Source organism: Ceratotherium simum, chromosome 21 (genome assembly GCF_057802395.1).
Source record: "Ceratotherium simum simum isolate JZ-2026a chromosome 21, ASM5780239v1, whole genome shotgun sequence".
NCBI lineage: Eukaryota > Metazoa > Chordata > Mammalia > Perissodactyla > Rhinocerotidae > Ceratotherium > Ceratotherium simum.
The window spans coordinates 49,049,694-49,069,075 of NC_141920.1; the positions used below are offsets into that span (position 1 = coordinate 49,049,694).

Consider the following 19,382-nt stretch of genomic DNA (forward strand, 5'->3'; position numbering starts at 1 on the left):
AATTATGTATTGAAGGCATAAAAACTTTTGGGAATATTTGTACATCTGATAAGGGACCTGTCTGATAAGGGGCTTGTATCTAGAACATATAAAGAACTCCTACAACTCAATAATAAAAAGACTAATGACTCAATTAAAAAGTGGGCAAAGGATCTGAACAGACATTTCTCCAAAGAAAATATACAAATAGCCAATAAGCACACGAAAAGATACTCAACACCACTAGGCATCAGGGAAATACAAATCAAAACCACAAATGAGATACCACTTCACTCCCACTAGGACGGCTAGAATCAAAAGACATAATAACTAGTGTCAGGAAAGATGTATAACCCAGATGTATAATCCTCCTACACTGCTGGTACAAATGTGAAATGGCACAGCCGCTTTGGAAAACAGTTTGGCAGTTGCTCAAAGAGTTAAACATAGAGTTACCACATGACCCAGCAATTCCCCTCCTAGGTACACACTCAAGAGAAATGAAAACACTATGTCCACACAAAAACTTGTATACAAATGTTCACAGTAGCATTATTCATAATTGTCAAACAGAGGAAACAACCTAAATGCCCATCAACTGATGAATAAATATGGTATACACATACAATGGAATATTATTGGACAATAAAAAGGAATGAAGTACTGATAGATACTACGACATGGATGAGCCTTGAAAACATGTTAAGTAAAAGCAGCCAGTCACAAACGAGCACATACTATATGATTCCATTTATGTGAAAGGTCTAGAATAGGCAACTTTATAGACAGAAGACAGATTAGTGGTTGCCTAGAGCTGGGAGTATTAGAGAAAAATGGAGACAGAGGGAGGGTATAGTTTCTTTTTGGGGTGATGAAAATGTTCTAAAATTTATTGTTGTGATGGCTGGAAGCTCTGTGAATATGCTAAAAATTACTGAATTGGACACTTTAAATGGGTGAATTGTGTGGTATGTGAATTATATCTCAAGAAAGCTATATCTCCTTCCCCTCAAAAAACAACTGTGGGGGCTATGTCACACAGTGAATGACAGGATGGCAACAAATCACATCAACGATAGTGTCAGAATAGCCACAGCCTTCTCTCATACCTTCATGTCCCTTTTTCACAACTTCAAATTTATATATTTAAAAAAAAAAAAAAAATTAGCTAATTTCCCCAATGGAAAATTCCTAACATGAGAAAGTTTTCAATCTTAGTCATAGCTCCTTAGAGCTAACAAAGGTTTGCCACTTTCTTGTGTCTTCTTTTTCTTAAGTATACCAGGAATCTTGAACTGTAATTATAGTGCAATCATTCTTATTAAAGGTTTCCAAATAAAACTAGCTTAATTAAAATGTACTCTATCCTATTATTTTCAGAGACAGATTCAGCTAGGAATAATAGAACGCCTACATTACGCTAGGTTTTATGCTGGATACTTCCACATACAACAACCATGAAAGACTGTCTCCATTTCACAGCATCTGGTGGTCAACGGTTTATCCTAGGTCAACCAGCCAAGGTCAGTGGCAGAGCTGACATCTGACTTCAAGTTCAGTGATCTTTATATAAAAATAATGAATGAACCCTGCTAGACTCAAGACCCTCCCCTCTACTAAAAGAGAATCACCAGAAGTATTTTCATTTTAAAAGCACTAGAGAAACTCACTTTTCATAAACAGAACATAACTTTAACAATTCACGAAAAAATGTACTTTTGACATTACTCCAAATGCATACTGTGTTATATATTGTGACAGTTAATTTTTATAAGTTTTAAGGACAAATATTCAGAATTCATGTTCAAATAATTCAACTGATTGTTATCCAGAGCCCCCATAGTGAAGCAGAAGATCTTTGAAAACAGAAACAAGTTTCTGTGAGGGAATCTACATTATAAAGTGATACAATGTAAGTACATGACACTAAATTGAGCCAAATTATTTTGGGGAATTATGGTATCCTCACCTTGAAGAACAAAACACTTTCTTTACCATGAAAGAAAACTGTCTAAGAATCACCAACCTGCATAAGAACCACCACCATCACCACCACCACTTCTGCACCCCAACCCCCGCCACAACCACCACCACCACAAACTCCCCCTCCACCACGCAGCCCCAGCTGACCCCACCACCCCCAGCAATTCTAGGGGCAAGGCCAACACTCCCGTTTTCTTGGCCATGCTTATTCAGGAAACATTCACTGAGATCAATACGTGCTAGAAAACACTAAGTAAAGAAAGTTTTTGCCCACGAGGAGATCAGAATGCTGAGGAAAGAATATTAAACTTCAGGGTTGGAAAAAATGTGAGAGTGTCCAATCCGTACCATGTTCCATTGAGGAAACCTGGTCAGAGCCACAACATGTCCCATCAGGAGCAGGTGAACAGCAGAGCTGTGCCCTTGAGCCTGGTCTGCAAGTCCCTGCCTCTCTTCACTATCCCATCCTGCCTATTCCCATTTAGGTGCCTGGGGGGTGGGGGGGTGGAGGGGGGAATCAACCCAAGAGAATTATAGCCCATTTTTTTCAATGAGCTCAGATGACTTAGACAAGTCACTGATCTTTTACAAACTAATTAATCCTTGGGGCGGGCCCCATGGCTGAGTGGTTCAAGTTCTGTGGCTCTGCTTTGGTGGCCCGGGGTTCACTGGTTCACATCCTGGGCGCAGACCTATATGACTTGTCAAGCAATGCTGTGATGGTGACCCACAGACCAAACAGAAGAAGACTGGCACAGATGTTAGCTCAGGGACAATCTTCCTCAAGTAAAAAAAGAAAAAAAAAGAGGAAGACTGGCAATGGATGTTAGCTTAGGGCAAGTCTTTCTCAGCCAAAGAACGAAAACAGAAAACAAAACTAATTAATCCTCAAATAATCAGAAGTCTTGCTTTTAAAATTGTTGATGGGAGTGAGACAGGCACCGGCCTAATGAAATAGGGTTGTCTGCAAGGCCCCTGGCCTAGCAAGATAAGGCCCCTAATCAATCGGCAAGCTAAGAGAATCAGAGAGAGACCACCAAGATCCACCTTCCACAGCCTCCGGACTTTCCTGGGCTTATGCACGCACCCTAGCACCCAGGAGTTGGCTGAAGGTGACCTTAGCCCCATTACTGTAGTAAAAATCACACCCAGGGGTGGAGAGCTAGCATGCTAATGATACGTGCAACACATGTGGCGGCATGTCAAACAGCACAAGCGCAAGCACAACCCCACCTCTACACACCATGACAAGGCACTCCTCCCCAGCCTTTGCCTAATAAAAGCCCCACAGTCCGGCTCCCTAACAAGATGGTCACCTGCCCCTTTCCTTTCCGCACCGTCTCCCTTGTGCCTCCCTTGTACACAAGCTAATAAACTTTTACTTTTCTACTCCCATCTCTCTTTGCCATCTCTCTTGATTTCTATCCCGGGGGACAACAAGAACCCAATGCGCTGGTAACAGGAGGAGGGAGTCTTTAAAGTAGATTTTGTGAGGACTAACAGTGCACACACACATCACGAGATGTTCCTGAAAGAAAAGGTGACGACTGCAGAGAAAGAAAGCTGCTTCTAAAATCACAACACAGTAGAGTAGAAATATCATAAAAAGCGACAGTGACAGTGCTGTGATGATGTGAAAGCAGAACTAGAGACAAAACTCAGCTCTATCATCAGAATACCCTGAAGGGATGTCAAACTATGTCAAAGGACTGAACACAGGGATGGCTCATTTTAGTAGTGCCCAGGACCCTCAGGGGAAAACCCCATCAACTACTCGAGCTCCTTCTCATTATTTACACTTTAGCCACTAGACTGATGCTCTGAGGAGAGGGACCAGCACAGGGCCTGGCACACAGGCCTCAATAACAATGCTGATTGCTCAGTGTCTGGACAGAAGAAACTATCCACATTATGGTTTTTAAAAAGTTTTCACATGTGTCACTCAAAGCAAGCAAATACATTTAGAAAGCGTCCAGAAAAGGAACGAAAATTTCAAAATCTGTTTAAAATACCTCTACCATTAAAGGAAACATTGTTTCTCTACTCATAACACTTCTGACACCAAATATGTGGATTTTCCACACCAAGATATTCTCCAATTCCCTGTGGTCACCAGCTAGGCATCCTACAATTAAATTCAATTCTGACACTAACTACCCACAATTACCGCAGACGCCACAGGTTATCGGCTCAGTCCCACAAGACTGCCCCCACTTCAGATGCCAATCACATCTAGTGAGTTCCCGTGATACTCACATATCTAACTTGGCTACAATCAGGGGTTCCCACCAGCCCCTCCTCAGATTCAATAATTTGCTAGAACAGCTCATAGAACTCAGGGAAACAATTTACTTACGGTTACCGGTTTATGATAAAGGATACAACTCAGGAACAGCCAAATGGAAGAGATGCACAGGACAAGGTATGGAAGAAGGGGCACAGAACTTCCATGCTCTCTCTGGGCACACCACCTCCCGGCATCTCTCTGTGTTCAACAACCTGGAAGCTCTCTGAATCCCATCGATTAGGGGTTTTATGGAGGTTCATTACGTAGGCATGATTAATTAAATCATTGGCCATTGGTGATTAACTCAACCTCCAGCCCCTCTCCGCTCTTGGGAGGTTCGGGGACCGGGCTGAGTTCCAACACTCTAACACAAGGTTGATTCCTCTGACAACCAGCCCCTATCCTGAAGTCATCAAGGGACCCAGGAAGAGTCACCCCATGAGCATAAACTCAAGTATGCTTATTATATTATTATAAAGAAGCTGGTTATGAATAACAGAAGAAGCTTCTCTCAACCTTAGCGCTCAGGATTACAAGGGTTTTAGGAGTTTTGTCCCAGGAACTGGGGATGAAGAACAAATATATATTCATTATATCACAACATCACAGTCATATGGAACTGTTTGATCCCCAATATCATTTTTTTACCCTCCATACGCAACTAGTTTTCATCTGATACTTCATTTTTGTAATCTCCAGAGTCTAAAATCTTGAAATTTTTCTAGATAAACTTACCCTTTCAAGATTATTTTATTTCTAGGTTTAATATACCTATAAACACTCCAACTTCTTTCATGTGATGCAGGAAGCAGAGATATCTGCAGCAGGGGAGATACAGAGGCCCCAGAGAGAGACTCTTCAGAGAGCTAATTTGAATTCTTACACCAAATGCCTGTAACCACTAGATTGAGGTCCTTCGTTTTTTCACAAACCAGTAGCAGGAAGCGTAGTGGCAATGATGCAGGCTTTGGAGTCAAACTACCTGCAAACGTTGATTAGCTGCATGCTCCCAGGACAGAGCAGGCCACTCCTCCAAGCCTGAGGGAAATCCCACCAGAGCAGCCTGCAGACTGAACAGGGGGAATGCAGTCTCAGTGCTCTCTGTCTTGGACCCTAGCATTCACTTTTCTAAGAACTTCTCGTTTTATTTCTGCTTATTTAAGAAAAAAAATAGTCATAGATTCTCAGACACAGGAAACAATTGGAGACATTTAAGGAATGCCTGACAAAAGTATCTGTGTTTAAGCATAATTTCCTGAAATGAAGTTTATGAGAACAGGTAGAGCAAAGAAAGCTAGCTGGACTTTATTTTAATAATTGTTCCAGTGCCTCAACTTGATATGGGGAGTCACCTTGCTTATAGGGGGGAGATATTTATAGATAGGAACTATTAATAAAACAAACCAAAATACTTAAATACAACTAAAGCTAAGAGTACTAATTATTGGATAAACTCAGAAATGACTCACACATGACTTGCCAAGGTAAGTTTTTATATTTAATTTGAAGTTTAAAAAAAATTCAATCTTTAAATTGAATTTCAATCTTTAAAAAATACTGACGAGACTTGTGATCCCCATAGAATAATGGTAGCTGCCTAAATACAAACTTGTCCACACATCCTCCAAAACCATAGAGATCAACAAGCAGCAGATACAACCCCCAGTAATCCATGCTGACAGCAAAACTAGAAGACAGAACTCAACAACACTCTATTTAAATATAACTAGAGAAATAAAAACCCCAAACTAGCAGAGCCGGTGACACAGCCCCCGCCAGAAATGAGGAGGGGATGCCTGGACACAAGAGGGGGTGCGGCAGGGTCCTAACAGCAGCAGCTCACGTGGAGCAATACCTTAGCAAGGAAGGGCCACAGAGGGCCCGAGCATCAGAAGTGGAGAGGTGGAAGGGGGGCTTGGCCAGAGGTGGCAGTCTCCAGAAGACACTGCTTCTCGGGGAGGAGGAGGCCTGGTAGTGAAAGGAAAGAAAGCAAGTGGTAGAAATAAACTAAGAGTCTTACTGAAACAAAGAAGTATCACAGAACTGGAAGTCATATCAAGCTCCTATCCACCCCTCCATGACACTATTCGTCACAGAAACTGCACTTAATAGTACAGATGTGGGGATGCTGAGTCTCGAGTTGAAAAAGAATTTTCAGATACCAGCCGCTCCTTCGTGCACCTTTCTTTTGGGTTCAGCATGGGGACAGGACCCATGGGCAGTAAAGAGCTGTGGTGCAAGAGTCTGTGCGGGGCCGTTATATACGATTTTAGCTATTTTACTACTCTATAGAAATGTCAAAGGAAAAAGTATCAGGTGATCTGGTTAGCCTTAAAGATTAGGGCATGGGGGTGGATGAATGAGATGTGTCCTTGCATTCCAAGGTACGATACGCCTCAAGGAACACATGGGCAGGAGATTCAACTCATTGATCACTTCCTGAGGTAAATTCCTTCGCTCCCAGCCAGAGGCGATTGAGTAAGTAGGGGCATTCGAGAGACCATCTCATGGAAACTGTGTAATGAGTCACAAACAAGATTTTGACCATGTCAGTACCAACAGAAGAGAGCATTAAAACTAATAAACCTGTGAAGCCACCCAAACCCTTTGTGAGTGAAACTGGGAACTCTTTCCCTGGTCTAACAGGTGAATCTAGCAAGCAAGCTGCATAGGCTTAAAGTCAGTACAGAAATCCATACTGTACTGTAAAACAGCCTTGCAGGCCTCAAAAGCCTGTGTTAGAATGACCTTGCAACTCCATACCTCATGACTGAAGACGCCAGCTGGAGAGATCCACAACAGGAAAGATAAAGGGTACGTTGCTCCCACATTTCCCAGCTGCATTTCTTAGAGATTGAAGGAAAAAGTAACGACTCTGGTCCTTGCCTCCCTCCAAACGTAGAGAACACCGACATTCCAAGCCTTGTTTGACATACAACCAAAAAGCTCTTGTTCATGTTCTCTTTAACGTTTATGGCTATTAGATGTGTAAGCCCTTTCCTGCACCGACACTACTTAGTTACAAAGTATATAAACCGCACTCAGATCTGTAGACCTCGGAGCAGTTCCTCAAAACACTCGGTAGTCGAGTTCCTCACTTTGATTATCAAATAAACTCCTTCAATCAACCTTTACCCAGACTCTTTATTTCAGTTGATACCCTCACCTCCCATCATAGAAACACATGCTCACGAAACTCTAAATTAAACAGAAAAAGGCAAACAGCATCCATACAAAACTACTATATAAGAGGAATAAAAATTTTGTAGCTGACAAAAATATGCTTCCCAAAACAACCAGAAGGCAGAGGAAAACAATCCCATATAATCTAAATATTATTAAACAAACATTTACAGATATGAAACTGTCACCAACTAGGCACCTGGAGAAACTCAAGGGTGCACTTGGAAACAATGAACTGTTTCTCCACCTTAATTTTTTTCCTTTTGTATGTTAAGGAGATGTAACCACCAACATCCTGAAACTGACCAAGCCTCACCACAAGAGCTATGCCCATGACCTTTACCTTACCTTTAATGCTAAGATCTCTCCAGGAAGAGCTTAGGCCTCATTATGTGGAAGCATGTTCTCCAACTGAGCCTGTGCAAGCGAATACCCGCCTCTCCCTTTTGAATATTCATTCCCCATCTGAAATAAAAGTTCCTGCTTCCCTTTGTTCCAGGACATCATGACTTGGGAAATGACTCCTCATGGCCTCCTATTTGCTGCAAATACACTTTACTTTGTGAGACAACTTCCACTGGTGTAGAGTCTTATTTAACTCACCAGGAGGTGAGCCCACTTGGTTCAGTAACAAAACTACACCATAAGTTAGAAATTCAAAACTCAGAATGGAAGAGCATGCAGGGAGCTAGAATATGCCACCTCAAAACATGCCATTTTGACATAAGGATTATTTTGAGCTGGAGGCAAATGAGAATCAACAGATGCAGAAAGACACATTCTCAGTGCTCCCTCTATCTGATTAAAAGCAGAAACTTCTGAGAAATGAGGACGGCCATTAATCTGCTCTCCTGGGGAAGTTTTATGGTTATGAAGAAGACCGAAAGTTGGCACAGAGATGGACCTGCACAAACAAACCTTCTTCCATTTGTTTCCCACAGTTTGCTGCCTTTGGAAGCCTAAAACTTTTTGTCTTGACACTTCTCTACAAATGTACTGTTTTTGTTAAGATGCTATATAAGCCCAAGTCCTAACCACCCCTTTGAGATAACGCATCACTGCAAGTGTTTAATAAACTGTTTTTCTCTTGTTAATCTGTCTTTTGTTGGTCTAACTTGTAGGACCCCAACTACCGAGGAGAATCTCGGACAGTAGAGGAAAAAGGTTAAGTTTTTCCTCCCCTACATGCACAAAAAATAAAGCAATGAACTCTTGTTTCAAATTCGAGGAGGAAAGAAAAAGACAAAATCACCTCAGAAATGAAATCTTAGCTGTAACATATGTAACGGGAGAACAGATTCTACTGATACTGAGGAGAAAAATGAAAAAAGTCAAGAGGGTGAAAATGAAATAGAGGAGGGAAAAGGATCAGAGAAAATGTGATATAGAAGATGGGCAAAGAACCAATATCCATGTAATTGGAGTCTCTAAAGAAGAGAGGAAAAAAAGCCATTGAAACAATATTTAAAACAACAATCTCCAAAAATTTTATGGAAACAATGCTGGAGGAGGTCATTGAGAGGACATGACCACCAGCTGACCTGTGAGCCCCATGCAGGTAACTGGAGGCTCCTCATTCCTTCCTGCCCTTGGAATGTGCGTTCCACTTGCCTTCCCCGTGCTAGAGGCTGCCCAAGGACACAGCCTTGAGATAGTAAGGTGTAGTTGAGACCACATGGATAGTCTAAGTGACTGGACTCAGTCTGGCAGGCGCGTGTGGAGATCTACTCGTCTTGTGGCCGCCCAAGACAAGCCTCATAAATAAGCGCCCTTGCTTATTAAAACTGCCACCTACCAGTCTGGAGTGGTTTGCCTCTTTCTTTGGTTTCTCCTGCCCTCAGTGTACGGGGACTAGTTTCAGATTACACCGGGTAAACTCTCCAGGTTGCAAACTTAACAAATAGAAAATCTGAATCTAAATACTGAAAGGACCTATCATGTACTGGGAAAACTGACCCAGAATGGTCTACTGTGAACACAGCCTAGTCAGATGATCAGATTTTATAAATAAAGAAAACCTCTAGGCTTATAGGCAAAAAGGTAAAGTCACTTACAAAATGAAGAAAATCAAGTAAGCATCAGACTTCAACAGCAACATACAAAGCAAGAGAAAAGAGGAACAACGTTTTTCAAGAAACTCAAGGGGAAAAAAAATGTGAGCCAAGGATTATTTAGCCAGCCAAGCCATCCATTATCCACCATTGATAGAAACAAAAACTCAAGGAACACAGCACTAACTTCCAACTAAGAGATGACTAGGGAACATCAGTAAAAAGACTAGTGGTGGTAGCACTGAATATGTTTTATTATAGATCCAAGACTAAAAATGTAGAGATGAGGGTAGAAAAATGATGCAAAAATGTTTTTTATGACAAAGTACAAATTACTTAACCTCCTCCTCCCCCCCTCCCCCCCCCACACACCTTGGAGAAAGGGGGAAGTAGAACATGCTCACTGACTAACACACAGGTAATGAGTGTTTTCCAGAACAGACAAAATACTAGGTGCCTAAGTAAAGAAAAAGAACTAAGCACATTAAAAAAGATTCATAGTATAATGGTAACCAGTAGAACAAAAATATAAAATTTCCAAAATAAAAAGCAAAGAGATCACGTGAAGAAAAATTGCAAATAAAATGTAACATACATAATATAAATACATAATAAATATATAACAAAGATGATAGAATTAAAAACCAATCATATACCAGTCATACCAATAATATAAATGAGCTGAAGATTTTTAGATTTGCTCACAAAACAAAGCCCAACTCTGTGCTCAATACAAGAAATTGAGAGAGACAACTAAAATAAAGCTTTTCTGAAAGGCTTAAGATAGAGAGATGGTCAAAAGTATACCAAACATATCAACCAGCTTTTGTTAGGTTTGCTGCGGCCAAAAACACCCCAAAACTCCCCAAAGACTCCTCTCTTGCTCACTTTACCTGTTATATATAGCAGGCTGGTTGTGACTCTGCTGGTTCTTTCTCCATGGTCATCCTTCTCTATTCTGGAACGCAGCCCCAATCTGGGACGCACTCCTCTTATGATCAAGAGAAAAACACCACGGCAGAAGCACAGGATGGTCCCTGCAGCTCAGATAGAGCCCGCACTGCTTCCACTCACACTCCTCAGTCAAAGTCAATCATAAGCAAAGACGGACTCAATGGGGAGGGGAAGTACACTCTCCCAGAGCTGGGCAGCACAGGTCACACGGCAACTGGCAGAATGTATAATCCTCTTACATAATACAGTCCTACAGCAGACAAACGCAAATAATAAGAAAGCAGGGACTGCTACTCTGGCATCAGACAAGGCAGAATTTGGGCTCAAAAGTATCAAATAAGGTAAAGAAATTCACTTCATAATGCTAATGATACAATTCATAATGAAATTATATTAGTTGTGAATATCTATGTACCAAAACACAGTAGCCATCTTTATAGAACAGAAACTACAAGACATGCAAAAAGACAGAAATACACTTATAGAAGGAGACATTAATATACCTCTTTTAGTCCAAAGCAGGTCAAGTGGACAAAAAATAAACACAGACATGAAAGACCTAGACAATATAATCAATAACTAGATCTTAGGGATCTCTATTAAGTCATACACTCTGATAAGAGAAAATCCAACTTCTTCTCAAGGGCACATGGACCATTCATGGACACCAATCATATATTAGGTGGCAAAGAAGACATCAAGTAAGTTCCCTGATTATAATGAAGTAAAACTAGAAATTAATAGTAACATACAAAAAAGGCCCTTCCACCTGGAACAACACCCTCAAACAACTCTTAGGTCAAAGAGGAAGCCAACTAAAATAAAAACACTATATATCAGGATCTATGGGATATAATTAAAACATTAATACAATTTTAAAGGCAAATTCATCCATGAATACTTGGATCCATATAAATAAAACAATGCAAATAGTAAATTAAATACCACCCCCCACTACCCCCAAGAAAGCCAGAGGGAAAAACAAAAGAAAGCAAAAAAGGTAAAAGCAGAAATTAATAAGGCAGAAAACTAGTAGAACTAATAAGTCAAAACACTAGTTGTTTGGAGAAAAAGAATCAAAAGAATCAAGAAAAGGGAAAAGCACAAATACAAAAGAAGTCACAAGAGGGAAATAACTACTTAAATAAAGAACTTTTAAAAGTCATAAAAGACTACTTTGCACAATTCTGCAAATAAACACTTGGATGAAATGAATAATTTCCTAGGAAAATGCAATTTACCAAAACTGACCTCAGCAGAGAAAGTGTAAACATTACAAATTCAGAGAAAAAAAGGGAAAGTTATCAAAGAAATACCCACCAAAAATCCTGAGATAGTTTCATATAAAAGGATTTTACTTAAACCTTCAAAGACCAGGGCACAAGAAAAAAGAAAAACTTGCAAATTCTTTTCATGAGGCACCTTTAACATCAATACTTCAATCTGATGAAGACTATACACAAAAGAATTATAAATAAAAGAATCTGAAATAAAATATTTAAAAACAGAATCTGATAGCCAATTAAAAAATAATACATTATAAATCCAAAAGAGTTATTCATGGAATGCAAGGACAGTTCAATATCAAGACATCCATTAATTAACATATGAATAACTAAGGAGAAAAATCATGTTTATCTCCACAGATATTGAAAAGACCTTCAAAATACAACTCTTCATTCAATCTCTAATGAAAACACCCATTAAAACAGAAATTGACAGATGCTTCCTTACCTTGAAAAAATACTTTAATTCAAGAAAATATTGATCCATTAATTTGTTAGATTTTAATCAAATTACCATTACTTATAATAAGCTCCATTTAAATACAGAAATGGTTAACATTCTGAAATTCTACTTCCCAAGTTTCCTTACTGAACTCTAAGTACCAATCACTGAAAATTCTTTGCAGGTACAAAAGCTTTGCTGATTTTACCACCTAATCAAATGAACACCAAGTGAAAGCATAAGGACAGAGTATGAAGTCTCCTATCCCTAGAATGATCCTGTGTCCTGGTTGCATGGACACTCTTGGTTTATACCCATTTTCTTGGCATGTCAAAAATATCCCAGTTTGGACAATATATTCATGGCCACTCTATAACTTACAGAAATAGGGAAATATTTGAGAAAATTTGAAAGTAGAATTAGAGGTTTAAATATGTTATTTACATATAAAAGGTAATATTCAGAGATTGAGAATTAGGTAAAGGAGAAAATGCAAGGCCATATAAGCTTCACCATTTTTAGCAGAATTGATAGATACTGTCTAAAATTAATAAATCAGGAAGGGTTACCGAACCGTGTTCCTTTTTGCCCATCACCTGGAAAGCCAAACACTGAGACGACGGGATTGCAGCAGACAGAGAGTTTTAAGCACAAGGCAGCCAAGTGAGGTAACGGAAGAACGAGTCTCAAATCCGTCTCCTCAAAAAATGGGGACTCAGGGATATTTATGGAGTAGGGGACAAGGTGGTCTGAAATGTGGAGATAGATGATTGGAGGTGAGGAGAGGTGAAGTAATTGATGATCTGTGCAAGCGTAGTCAAACTTTATGCCTCTTCATAGGACGCATGTTCACAAAATGGTGGCATTAGCATAATCTGGAGTGGAATTTTTAGCCTCTTGACATCAAAAGGTCACTTATCGGGCATCTGTGAGGGCCTAGTTGATGAGTGGGTGGTCTCAACAGACCTGAACTGGACAAGGGGGTCCTAATTCCTGAAAAAGACCCATTACCATGGTGACCCAGGCACCAGGGAGATGTTATCTGTAGGAACCTAGTGGGAGTCAGCATATTGCCTAAGCAGCACAGCTAACAATGGGCAGGTGAACAACTACAAGCTATAATCAGTAACTGCAAAAAAGAAAAACGACTTTAGTTAATAGCTACCGAATCATCAATGGCTGTTTACTGGTTTCAGAAGTAGAAGTATTCTAAAATTATTTAGAATTATGGTGGTAACCATCAGAAGAATTAGGATGAAAGTTAGAAACAGTTACTTCTGGGGAAGATTTAGGACAGGCAAGACTGAGGGAAAATTGCACTTTTCAAGTGAAACCCTTCTGTACTCCTTGCATTTTTCTACCCTGTGTAGCTGCTACGTTTATAATAAACACATATTTAAGTAAAACACAGAAGAAAGTGACATGAACTCCCCTTCACTTTGTTGCCTTTGCTCTTGAAAACTAAACAAAAGAGGAAAAAAAAATCAGCATTTGTATTAGCATGCATCAGCTCATTCTCTCCACCAATATTCACTAAGTGCCTAGTGCCTGCCACGCGCTGGGTGAAGTGCTGGACCACAGCCATAAAATCAGACCGGCTCCCAGGAGCTTACATTCTAAACCTACACACCACCACTGGGCGCTCCCTACCTCTTCTAAACAACTCTGCACCTCACAGGGCTCACAAGAATGAGAGCATATATGGTGAACAATGCAAAAATGCAATCAGAAAAAGGCCAATCTGGTAATAGTTTATCATTTGATACATAAACTGTAACTTGATACTAAAATTAGAAAACCAAATGATTATAATTAACAGTAATATAGCTGCGTAGCTTAATAAGCATTCTGACACCTCATTCAATCCTTACAACTCTGAAAAGCAGATTCTGTCCCCCTGCCTGTTTGAAAGCTGAAAACACAGAAGCTCCAAGTATGATTTACTTGGCCAGGGTCACCAAACTAGTAAATGAGAGAACTAGAGCCTGTATTTAGTCTTCCTATATATAATAATATATATTATTATAGTTCATTATATACGAAATAATTATCCAATATATAGGTTCCTTTATTTCTTAATTATATAATATATACATGAAATACAGTCAGTACATACATTTTCCTTATACTATAATACCGGTCTCTAAGTAAATTTGAGCCTAATGATTTTTTTAAAGTTCAATCTGCATTTGAGTATCTATCGTAACTGAGGAAGACCTAAATGCTTTATAAACGCTATTAGGTGTCCCCACCATATTTTGGCAAAACTTAAACACAATCTTCATTGAAACAAAACTGAGTGAAGAATACTGATAATTAATGGCCTACAATGCTTAAGAAATAGTCCCAATTTTCACAAATAGCTAAGAAATTATAGATTCACAATTATTTCAAGATAACCCAATACAGCCTTTCATTAAATTTACTTTGACCCTGCCAGATTTATGGTTCTTCTATAAGCTTTGAGATTGGGGAACATTCAAAAGCAAGAGACGATAGCATTAACCATCCAGAACATCTTCCCACTGTCATTCTTAAGCTGCCACTCTCTTTGATGTGCACTGTGCAGGTTATCCCCAATCTGGTCTCCTAGTAACAAGATGGAGAGGATAGTGAGAGAGGCTTTCACAATTCACAACTATCTTACTGTCAGACCCAGGCCAGTTTAAGACAATATAGCAGTTCATTAAGATTCTAAATTAGAATTTGAAATTAACTACAAAATTTGATAGCTCATCGCTGGAAACAAATGAAATGAAAACCTATTCTTTTTGTGGCAGTTTTACTCTACTATGCTAAGCCCTTTAGAAAGAGGAAGTTTTAATTTAATTCCACAACTACAAAAACACAACACTGTCTAACAGTGGTTCTCGTGATGCTTTGGTCCCTCAGCAGCTCTTTTCCAGCAGGGGGGATTCCGGGAAGGAACACTGACATCTTGCAGACAAGCATGAGACCTGTGCCTTACACACAGAAGAAATACATGACTGACCCTTTCTCAGAAATATACAATGCATATTTTCATCTAATTTTACTGAAAGCAACACAAAAGGAAGAGCTACAGAAGAGTAGTGAGAATACAGTATTGCCACAAAACCAGTGTTGGATGGTGGATAAACACTGAGTGAAGGAGATGAATAGGTTTTAATCTGCAGTTAGGATGCTGAGAATGAGTCTGTGATCTGAAATATCTGCAATATGCTGAGCAGCTTTTAATGGCTGCCACAGCCTCAAAACAGCATCACCTGTCCTCTTGAAAGCACTAACTGGTCAGCTCTTATCAATATATGGGCTCAGATGATACTTGGTATGTATGTTACTTTGTTAATTCAGGAGTCTGACTCAAAGAGGGTCTACCATGGTTTAAATAAAGGATAAAAAGTAGACGATTAGCAAGGAAAATTCTATAGCTAAGGAAATGGGGGCAGGGGAGAGTAACATGCATTCCAGCCTAGAAGGGTGATGACAGGTGCAAGTGACGCCAGATATAATATAGGATTCTAAACATCTAAAATTGATACAGAATCTATCTTCCCATTGTAACTGACAGAGAAACTAGGCTTGGTTTTTGGCTTCAAATAATTATATAACACCATTAAAACTCACAGAACTCTGAGTATTCTTCTTCCCCAAGCTTTGCTGGACCCAAGTATTACTGAAAATAACACAGTCCTCCATAACACTTCATGGTACCAGGCTCTTTCGGATATTTTATTTCATTAAAAGACCAATGATCCAGTTCAAAAGGTCTTTGGCTCTGAAATCCTGGAAAAGTCAATCTATCTGGCTCTCTGCTTCCTTGATAAATAACTGAGGCTGACAATTTGGCTGAATATACTAATTAATATTTCATAATCACCAGCTCCAACAGTACTAAACACTTCACAAGCATAAACTCACTGAACCCTCACTATGAGAAGTACTGTTATTACTCCCATTTTATAGCAGAGGGAACTGAGGCGCAGAGAGGCTAAGTAACTTGCCCCAGGTCCCAAAGCTAGGATAATAAAATGACCTGCTATACCAAGGTCTGACCTAGGATGCAATAACTTTGCCCAAACTGAGTGTGAATGGTGAAGATGCAAGTCTTCTTATATGGCCTGTCAATGAAATAGGTGATCAATAGTCAAGGAGAAAAGAGACGCTTCTTTCAAAACAAAAAGGCTTTTCAAAATCCTTTTAGAATTATTGGCTCAAGATTTGGCCTAATTTCACAAAACCAACAACGCAACACCTCTTCACAAAAAGGAATGTTCCCCTGAAACAAGCATCAAGGACTGTAATGCCTTCCTCCTCTGTCTCTTCCAGGGAAGCACATCCTGGCTTGAAATACGCTGTGACATTAAGATCACCTCCTGGCTTGAGGTACCATAACACTCAATTTAATCTGAATAAATTTAAATGTTTTGTGAATCGGAGAAATAATCTATTTTTAAGGATAGCATCAAGATTAGGCAGCGTTCCTTATGTAGTCATTACTTTGAAAAGGAAAGAAACTTAAAATTCACTGCTATATTCCAAACCACACATCACATGAGAAGTACGGAAACCAGCTGGGATAAATGCCTTCTGAGAGGTTCTTGAGGACAAGGACTCTTACGTTTATGCATCTTTGCATCCCGTACTACTGTGCACTGCATGAAACCTGCATTTAAGCATTTCCAGCAGATGCATCAACAACTGTAAAGTATTATAACCAAAACAACGAACGTGGCAAAACAAGCAGATTCCACGTTGAATTTGCACAGAAATAAAACTGTGTCTAATCATGGTATGGTTAAGTATGGGCCACCGGTGCTTCTCAAGAACGAGAACACGCTCTTGGTGTCGACAGAGGATCTTTTGCTTTCAAAAGGAAAAACAAAAACCACTACGAAATTTCTGTCTCTCATCCTAAACAGCTGAATCATTCATTCAACCGTCCATAATTCTTCCAACAACTGCCACTGCAGGCTCTGCTTCTGGGGAAGTCCGAATTTAAGACCTTCCCTAGAGAGCAGGGAAAAATTATAGAAAATTAACGGGATTCCCCCAAGGACGCTGCCTTCAACAGGCGCCGCCTCATCCATAACCAAACAGGAGGCCCTGGCCACGACACCAGTCTCCGGTGAAGGAAAAATACTATGCCGAGAAGACGCATTCGTTCACCCACGACAATTCACCAAATGCCCACTCGGCGCAAGGCACACGGCCCCTGACCGCTGGAACGGGGACGCCGCGGCCACTTGCCCCTCCGCGGGGACGCGCCCAGACGCCCCTCCGGCGCCCGCGGGGCCGCCTCACGCCCCCCGACACCGGGCCCCGAGCAACGCGTCCAGCCGCCGCCAGAGGAACACCCCGGCCGGGCACGGCGGTGAGGGCCCGCGCACCCCCGGCTGCCGCGGGCCCGCGAGGCCGGGGACCCCCGCACCGAGGGGGACAGCGCCGGGCCGAGGAGCTGGGGGGGAGCTCTGGGGCCCTGGAGGGTGCGTGGGGCTGAGGGCCCCTGGGGCGTTCTGCGGGATCCGGGGGACCCCAAGGGAGGCGCGGGGGGCAGCCAGCCAGGGAGGGGCCCGGGACAGAGACCCTCAGGGCACGCGCGGTCTGGCGCTCACCCAAACAGCCCTCGGAGGAAGGAGTGGGAGGCCTTGACTCGCTTCTCAGCCTCCGCCATCAGCTGCACCGCCTCACGCTCCTTCCCCGCGTTGTCCATGTTGCCCGCCGCCGCCGCCGCCACCAAAACCTCCTCAGGCGGCTTGGACGCGGCGTCCAACGCTTCCCTCGCCTCTCGCAGCGGCGGGGAGCGCAGGCGCGGCGCGCGGCCTGACGGGATTTGTAGTCCCGGGTCTGGAGGCGGGGAGCGCAGACGCGGCCGCGCGGCCTGACGGGATTTGTGGTCCCGGGTCTGGCGGCAGCGAAGCTCGCCGGTCGACTACAGTTGCCAGCTCGCCACAGAGCTGGGCGTGGTGGGAACCGAGCGTGGAGACCGCGGGCGCCCGGGCAGTGTGACCCTCTGTAGGGGTCCTAGGCCAAGGTAAATTTTAATCGTTTAGGTATGCGGGAAATGGAAAATGACCCCTGGCTTCCAGTAATCATCAACTCAAATACGCAGCATCACGTTGGTTCAAAAATCCCTGCTCGTCAGGATTGACACATGGCAATGGGATGGATGAGGAAGCGGATAACAGATTGGAACGCTCAACCTATGCCCCAGCTCTGCAAAGGAGCTAAAGCAGCCTCCGAAAGCAATTTTATTAACCTTGTGATGCCCACGCACTCACCAGCAACAGCTCGCAGAAACAGCCATTTTTATCTCCCGAGCAAGACGTTTAAGAATATATCATTTTCCCTAGTATGAATTCAGAGTTAGTTTTCAGTCTCCCCATATTGTACCTTTCTGTCTCTCCTCTCTTCTTTGGTTGTTAATGAGTTGCATTAATGACCAATCTACTCTTTTTATTGACTGAATTCTTTTCAATGGATGTGAGCCATTGAGCTCTCTTATCCTTTATATAATGGTGACCATAGAGAGTGCATCTCCTGGGATGCAATTCCTGCCTGCCAGGAAGACGTCTAATTTTCTAGGAGAAGTATCCATAGATAGATGCTCTCGGGTTCTAAGGATTTCCAGGCCTGTCCCAGAGGGAGTTATTTTTTAATACAAACTCTAGACCATTTACATTGGCAATACTAAAGCAGAGGTGGTGAAGCAAATATGAAAATCACTGCCAAATGAGAACTTGTGACAATTTCAAACTATTAATAAATACACTGTGGGCTCTGGCACACAAAATATATCTAAGAAAATGAATCCTGTCTTTAGACAGCAAGGGAAGAGGGCCAGCTCCTAGAAAGAAAGGTAACTAAAGCACGTGTCACAGAGTCCACGCATTGCAGGCACTCTAGAGAGAGAAGGAAGTCTCACATCTTCAGGCAGAGTTTATTTACTCTTACTACATGCATTATTCTAACTTCCAAAAGCTATGTGTGTGCTTTTGGAGCAGTATGGGGGAAGAAGGAGGCAGAAAATTAAAGGTGGCAGTGATACTGAACCTCTTAATCTCCAGTTTGTGTGCCCAATGTGAAATAAGCCGATCACTCAGACACCAGTGCTTAGAGATGGAGAAAGTTTTATTTGAATGGGCCAAAGCGAGAAGGCAGGACAATGGATTCTCTCAGATCCACCTTAACAAAAGAAGAAAGCAGGGGGTCTTTGTAGAGCTAAGAGGCTTGGCAGG

General features: G+C 41.5%; 1 protein-coding gene across 2 annotated transcripts in view; it reads right to left on the minus strand.

Moving 5' to 3' along the window:
- Window positions 1-17,929, minus strand: part of NAPB (NSF attachment protein beta) — a 60,244-nt gene extending 42,315 nt beyond the window's left edge. The window contains exon 1 of one of the 2 annotated variants that reach the window (XM_004441939.3): window positions 17,760-17,929. In XM_004441939.3, the coding sequence (XP_004441996.1) occupies window positions 17,760-17,857 (98 nt within the window). In that variant the 5' untranslated portion in view covers window positions 17,858-17,929. The remainder of the gene's footprint in view (window positions 1-17,759) is intronic. The other variant, XM_087445706.1, reaches the window with a different exon arrangement.
- Window positions 17,930-19,382: the final 1,453 nt, after the last annotated feature.